The following is a 7,132-nucleotide window of genomic DNA, read 5'->3' as shown; positions in this document are numbered from 1 at the left end:
TACCAATGTTTTACATCAGGGATTGGTCACTCCTGCTGCTGTCAGCACTGCAAACACTGCTGGGGGGAGTCGGCCCAAGTCCCCACCCCCCAGCCAGGTCTCATAGAGGGAATTGTTCTTCAGGCTCGGAGGGGCCTGCCTGTCACCTCACCCCCAACCCTAGCTCAGGGGCTGCAGAACTCAAGATACCATCCCCCGTTTCTCCTGGCTGAGGAAGGGAAGGGAACATCCACATCTTCTGTACTCCTCGATTCTGTGTGCCCGGGGCCTGGAGTAAAGACACCTTCAAATGCAGAGACTCTTCAGATTCAGCTTTCCTGGAAACTGATCTTCAATGCACTAAGAGAAGGAGACTGTCAAACCAAAAATGACCTGGAGGCACCATGTCAGGTAAGGACAGAGGTCATGAGATCTTAGAGCCAAGAAGGGGTCTTAAGAGCCTCAGAATAAATCGTAGTGCATGAGCCACTGTTCATTAAAGGAGGTGTACACTTTCTGTCTCAAAATCTTTCTAAGCCATAGCAAAATTAACAAAAACCTACAAGTTACAAAATGATTGCCTTATTCGTTATAATTATTTTACACAATTTAATATTTATATATAATGATGGCATTGTATTTTTATGTATATGTGAATTTCTGCTTATCCTTTTAAAGATATTTTCAACTTCAATGATTTTCTTTAAATATTCTAGGCTTCTGTTTACGGTCAGTTTGGCATTACAGATCATCAATTTGGGAAACAGTAAGAAACATTTTATTCATAATTTCCGTTTTAATTGCATAAAATATTTGTTTCTCAATCATTATCAGTCTCACATTTTCAATATTTTTTAAAGGCTATCAAAGAGAGAAACATAATGGCGGTAGAGAGGAAGTCACCAAGGTTGCCACTCAGAAGCACCAACAGTCACCGCTCAACTGGACCTCCAGTCATTTCGGAGAGGTGACTGGGAGCGCCGAGGGCTGGGGGCCGGAGGAGCCGCTCCCCTACTCCCGGGCTTTCGGAGAGGGTAAGTTGCGGCGCTGCCCACAAAATCCGGGGCGTCATCTCAGTCTGCGGACTCAGAGTTTAGGATCTGAGAATATGTAGGATAAATTCAGGATAAAATCCAAGGAGAGCATTTTGTTATCTTCAAATGATGATGCACTTATAAAGCTATAAAGCTAGAGACAGTTCCTAGTGAGGTGCTAAAAAGTTTTACTCTTTCATTGGTAAAACGTATTTGCTCTTCAATGGTTATTTTGCTGCATATCTAGAGAACTGTGATTTAATTGTGTTGAAAATAAATATCTCAAGCCAAGATAACAGCGGACTCTTGCTTGGCTTATCCCAGACACCGCGTCCCCAGGAGGCCCCTCGCCGGTGGGTTTGGCGTCATCACACCCGTGGGTGGTCCCGCCCAGGAGGCCTGTGCTTGATCACTGTCAGGTGAAGCCACAGCCAGAGGTTAACATGTGAAAGGAAGGGAGAGAGCAAGCCCGGCTTGTAGGCCGCACCCCTGGTAGTTTGTTTCACATCCCTAACAAGCAGGGTTTACCTGAGCAAACACACTTGGCTGGGAGCTAATTTTACTGCCTCCCCGGGGCGGCCACGTTCGGCCCCGTGCCTGCGGGGAGGGCCACGGGCCGCAGGGCGCGGGGCTGACGCCCGGGTGACCCCGCAGGTGCGTCCGCGAGGCCTCGCTGCTGCCGGAACGGCGGTACCTGCGTGCTGGGCAGCTTCTGCGTGTGCCCGGCCCACTTCACCGGCCGCTACTGCGAGCATGACCAGAGGCGCAGGTGGGCACAGGGGTGCGCGGGGTGGGGAGTGGGGTGGGTGCCGGGTGAGGGACGTGCGGGTCTGGGGGCGCGGGAGTGGGCGTCAGGAGAGGGGCGCGCGGGTTGGGGGGGCGCGGAAGTGGGCGCCGGGCGAGGGACGGCGCGGGTCTTGGGGGGCGCGGGAGTGGGCGTCAGGAGAGGGACGGCGCGGGTCTTGGGGGGCGCGGGAGTTGGCGCCGGGTGAGGGATGCGCAGGCCACCGCATTGATGCAGGTCCCCGTCTTCTCAGTGAATGCGGCGCCCTGGAGCACGGAGCCTGGACCCTCCGCGGCTGCCACCTGTGCAGGTGCATCTTCGGGGCCCTGCACTGCCTCGCCCTCCAGATGCCTGGCCGCTGTGGTAAGAGGCCCTGTGATTCGGTCCCCAACTCACCCCCGCACGCGGTTGCGCCTTCATTGCAGCTCACCCTCCATACTGATCCACAGTGCATCTTCCAGTGCCAGGCCACATAGCATTTAGCAAACTAAATCGATTCATGATTGAAGAAAGTCGCATTTATTGGGAATCATATAGTGAATTAAATTTTGTTTTGAAGTTCTCATATCCAGATTGCTGAGTTTAAAAATGATTTCCAAACAATGTCCTCACGTGTCCGTTTCAGTGAGCGGAATTTCAGGAGATGACCAGCTGGTAATCGGAGAGGAAGCTGGGAGACAAGTTAGCTGCATAAATCTCAGGTGGTTTCCCTGCACTAGGCCAGCACCATCTGCTCAGCTGTGGGACCAGCAGGGACACAGGCAGGCACGGCATTTCCCTCTGGAATCCTGTGCCTTCTCTCCTCTCCTCTTTGGTGAGCACTGGCTGGGGCTAGCAATGGAGGGCACAGCTGGTGAAGGCCCAGCCTCTGGGCCCCAGCCCCAGCTCTGCCCTCTCCCAGGCCTGGGTGGTCTGGTGGTGCAGTGTCCAGAGGCACACCTGATGAAGCCAAGACCCCTGAGCCACTCTCCTGCCCCCTCCCTCCACTTCAGTCAGCCCTGGGCACCTCCATCTCTCAAAAGGCACAGCCCTGCAACCCCACTTCCCACCTGTCGCTCTCAGGCAGTCCTGCTAGGGCTGCGTGGAGGGCAGCACCAATGGCCCAAAGATCTTCAACCCGGCCCCCCCAGCCTCCCTCTTGCTCTTGGAGGCCCACAGTGGAGGAGTACACAATGCATGCTTAGCTCTCCTTCACCTTCCTGTCCTCTCTTCTCTCCCTGGTAGGACCAGCAGTCAAGGGACACTCTTAATAGAGGCACAGCTGCCAACCCCACTTCCCACCCTGCTCCCTTCTTCTCAGCTAGCTCTGCATGGTGCCAGCAGGGAAGAGCACTCCCCCCGTGCAGACCACATTTTCCCAAAGCACCCCCTCTTCAATGTGTGCTCCTTTTGCTGGGCTTCTGCGTCTGAAGTCACCAGCTGCTCCTCTATGCCCCAGAGACAGGACACAGATTTCATGGACAGGCATCAGAATCACAGGGGGTGCTTGTGTGGTCCTCACAGATGAAGTCAGTTCCCATCTGCCATTAGGCCGCCCCAGCAGGAATGTGGGGAAGGGACTAGCTGTGATGACTTCCAGGATATCTGGTCACGATTTTACATTCTTGGAAACATCCAGTGCTGGGACTGCTATTTGCCAAGGACAATGATAATGGCTCTGAAAATGTGGCCTCTGTTCATCAAAGCTGGACAAATAGTGCAGTTATCCTTCAGAGTCATCTGTCAGGTGCACAGAGGGCAGTAACACCTTTGTGTTCTTTTACCCATTCATCCTGCTTCAAGGCAAGTTACAGTGATGCTGGTGATGGCTGTGCTGATGGTGGTTATGATGACTTGAAGTTGACAACAGTGATGATAGATGGAACATCCTCCGTGGCAGGTGCCATTGCAGTAGGGCAAGCTCTTCTGGGTGTTACCACATGAGAGGAGCCCTCAGTGTATTTCAGGCACTTTATATACCCATTATCCCATTTAACTCTTATGAAAGCCAATGAAGTAGGTACACCTTTTACATTTGGGGAAGCTGAGACACAGAGAGATCAACTCCTGCAGATAGTAAACAGGATCTGATTCTTAACCTTGTGCCATTCTTGTACTCTTTTTTTTTTTTTTTTGAGATGGAGTCTCGCTGTCACCCAGGCTGGAGTGCAGTGGTGCAATCTTGGCTCACTGCAAGCTCCACCTCCAGGGTTCATGCCATTCTCCTGCCTCAGCTTCCTGAGTAGCTGGGACTACAGGCGCCCACCACCACGCCCGGCTAATTTTTTTATTTTTTATTTTTGGTAGAGATGGGGTCTAACCGTGTTAGCCAGAATAGGCTTGATCTCCTGACCTTGTGATCTGCCCACCTCGGCCTCTCAAAGTGCTGGGATTACAGGCATGAGCCACCGTTCCCGGCCCATTCTTGTACTCTTTCTATACGAGTAATTATCAATATGACTGGGTACAGTGGCTCATGCCTATAATCCCAGCACTCTGGGAGGCTTAGATGGGAGGATTGCTTGAGGCCAGGAGTTTGAGAACAGCCTGGGCAATATAGCAAGACCTGTCTCTACAAAAAATTAGCCAGGTGTGGTGACGAGCACCTGTGGTCCCAACTACTTGGGAGGCTGAGAGGCAGAAGGATCACTTGAGCCTAGGAGTGTGAGGTTACAGTGAGCTATGATTGCACCACTGCACTCCAACCTGGGTGACAGAGCGAGATTCTGTCTCTTAAAAAGAAAAGAATAAATATGAAACAAATGAAGATTTTTTTATAGTGTTGTATAGAATATAGGAAATTTGGTCATGTTTCAAAGCCAACAGCACAGTAATAGGTAAGTAAATGTTTTAAATGCTTTAATGGGAGATTATGATGGTTTTGAAGAGTATGTGGAAGATAGAATGTTGCCACAAAAGCATGGCCCCTGGCTGCTGCAGGGACTCTCTGTCTGGGGATCTCCAAGAGCCCTCCTTGCTCTGTCTGATGCTCTGCGGGTCCAAGAATGAAAAGCTTCCATGTAGCAGGGACTTTTGCGCAGTCCTGAGCTAGCCAGGATCTCCTTGTTAGTCTAAGGCGGTGGTTCTTTCTACTGTGGCCCTAAAGCATCAAGTATCAGTTTTCACAAGCATCAAGAGACAAATTTACTACTCTAAAATTCAGAGTCTATGGAATGACACAGTGAGGTAGCCAACTCAGGGTCTTCAGAGATGGGCAGGTAACACGGAAGTGAGATGGGGCCAGGTGAAGACTCACCTCACTGCTGCAAACTAATTTTTAAAAATGCAATTCTGGCAAAAACCCACCAACAAACCAACAAGCAAACAAACATCTGTGGGCCAGACCCAGTCTACAGACCTCTGGGATGCCATTGGAATGGCTCTCGAAGGTCCTGGCACCTGCTGGCTCTGAGCCTGTAAGCATGCACCCTGTGTCCAGCCCTCCTGTTTCCTTCCCTCAGGGGAAGGCCAGCACAGACCCAGTACTGCTGACCCCTTTCTCACCTGAATAGCTTCACATGCTGTGAGCGCCTGGCTTAGCATCAGCTTCTCCGGAGCCTCGTCTGAGCCTAGATGCTAGCATTCCTGTTTGGGGATTCTGGCACCCCTGGAACAATCCTCTCTCCCAAGGTGGGGTGCTATGGGGAGGTGGCACCCAAGCCTGGAGTGAGCCTGACCTGGCCAATGCCACCACAGCCCACCTGTGGACAGGTGTAGAGTGGTTCTTGCTGCAGGTGCTCGTCTGCATCATTCCTTGTTAATTTCCAGTTTCATGCTCATGCCAGGTTCCCAAGTCCAGAGGACATCTCCTGGAGGTATAGTAGAGGGCGGGGCAGGCCTGGTCAGGGGGCAGGGAGGTGGCTGGCCTTTGCTCAGTGGCCCCGGGGAGAGGATCCCTGTAGTTGGGCATGCTCTTCTACCAGCCTGACCCCACTCCAAGCCAGGCCTGGACTCGCTTGTGAGAATGTTCTAGTGGTGCTGGCTGCCATGCCTGCAAAGTTGTCCGCTTCACATGGCAGTCACCACCCAGGGCATTAGCCAAGACCCTGCCCAGCCTCACCACTCCAGAGATTCCCATTCCACTGTTCTGGGCTGGGGTCCCAGCTACACAGAGACCAAGGCTCAGGGACCCTCAGGGTTCAGCATGAATGAAGCCTGTTGTGAGGGGTGGGGAGGGGACACAGGGACTAGGCGTTCAGGCATGGCCTCCCGTGACCAGCGATGTGGGCGAGGGGGCCGGCAGGTGATTCCCATGGGGCGCGGCGCCACTCACAGGGCTAGGCCTCCTCAGAACAGCAGCCAGACTTTGGATGGCTGCACCCTCCTGCTCCATCAGCTGTCCCTCGTCAAAGAAATATTTCGAGCACTCATTTGGGGAAAAGTGGAACCTTTGTTGCAGCAGATGGAGGCGAGCTGATTTATACTATAGCACTGTTTTAAAGCGGGTCTATGTGCCCCATCGCTCAATGACCTGGAGCGGGACTCCCTGAAAGGTCACGGGCCAAATAAAAAAGACGGAAGGGCTGTTCTTCGTTCCCCTTTAAACACAGTACTGTAATGCTCCTTCAGCTCTCCGAGTTCTACAAACATTTAGAGGCTTCCCTCTGTGCAGCCGGCCGGGACCGGCCGCCGCTTACCTCACCCTGCAGCGCGTCCCAGGGGCAGAGCCTAGTGAGGGCGCAGGAGAAAAGGGCCTGCAGAAGGCAGAGAGCAGGGGTTTCTATTGCACTCTCAAACCGAGGCGGAACACTTTATCTCATATATCTCCGGTTTCTCTGTTTTTCCAGACCCGAAAGACTTCCTGGCCTCCCACGCTCACGGGCCGAGCGCCGGGGGCGCGCCCAGCCTGCTACTCTTGCTGCCCTGCGCGTTCCTGCACCGCCTCCTGCGCCCGGATGCGCCAGCGCACCATCGGTCTCTCGTGCCTTCAGTCCTCCAGCGGGAGCGGCGCCCCTGCAGAAGGCCGGGACTTGGGCATCGCCTTTAATTTTCTTTTTTTTTTTTTTTTTTTGAGACGGAGTCTCGCTCTGTCTCCCAGGCTGGAGTGCAGTGGCGCGATCTCAGCTCACTGCAAGCTCCGCCTCCCGGGTTCACGCCATTCTCCTGCCTCAGCCTCTCCGAGTAGCTGGGACTACAGGCGCCCGCCACCACGCCCGGCTAATTTTTTTTTTGTATTTTTAGTAGAGACGGGGTTTCACCGTGGTCTCGATCTCTTGACCTCGTGATTCGCCCGCCTCGGCCTCCCAAAGTGCTGGGATTACAAGCGTGAGCCACCGCGCCCGGCCGCCTTTAATTTTCTATGTTGTAAATAATAGATGTGTTTAGTTTACCATAAGTGAAGCACAGGGTGAATATT

The 7,132-nt window shown here is 53.1% G+C and overlaps 1 protein-coding gene across 2 annotated transcripts; it reads left to right on the top strand.

Annotated features, from left to right (window-relative positions):
* Positions 1-6,763, top strand: LOC129472099 (cryptic protein). Of its 2 annotated transcripts, XM_055261522.2 has the most exons (6): positions 1-390; positions 696-745; positions 840-1,013; positions 1,668-1,782; positions 2,051-2,160; positions 6,564-6,763. In XM_055261522.2, the coding sequence occupies exons 1-6, from the start codon at positions 368-370 to the stop codon at positions 6,761-6,763; spliced, it is 672 nt and encodes a 223-aa protein (XP_055117497.1). In that variant the 5' UTR covers positions 1-367. The 2 variants fall into 2 exon arrangements, with proteins under 2 accessions (XP_055117497.1, XP_055117499.1); XM_055261524.2 differs by lacking the exons at positions 1,668-1,782; positions 2,051-2,160.
* Positions 6,764-7,132: the final 369 nt, after the last annotated feature.

This window comes from Symphalangus syndactylus, chromosome 22 (assembly GCF_028878055.3).
Source record: "Symphalangus syndactylus isolate Jambi chromosome 22, NHGRI_mSymSyn1-v2.1_pri, whole genome shotgun sequence".
Classification (NCBI taxonomy): Eukaryota; Metazoa; Chordata; class Mammalia; order Primates; family Hylobatidae; genus Symphalangus; species Symphalangus syndactylus.
The sequence above is the reverse complement of the archived record's forward strand: the minus strand, read 5'-3'. Positions and strand labels throughout refer to the sequence as shown.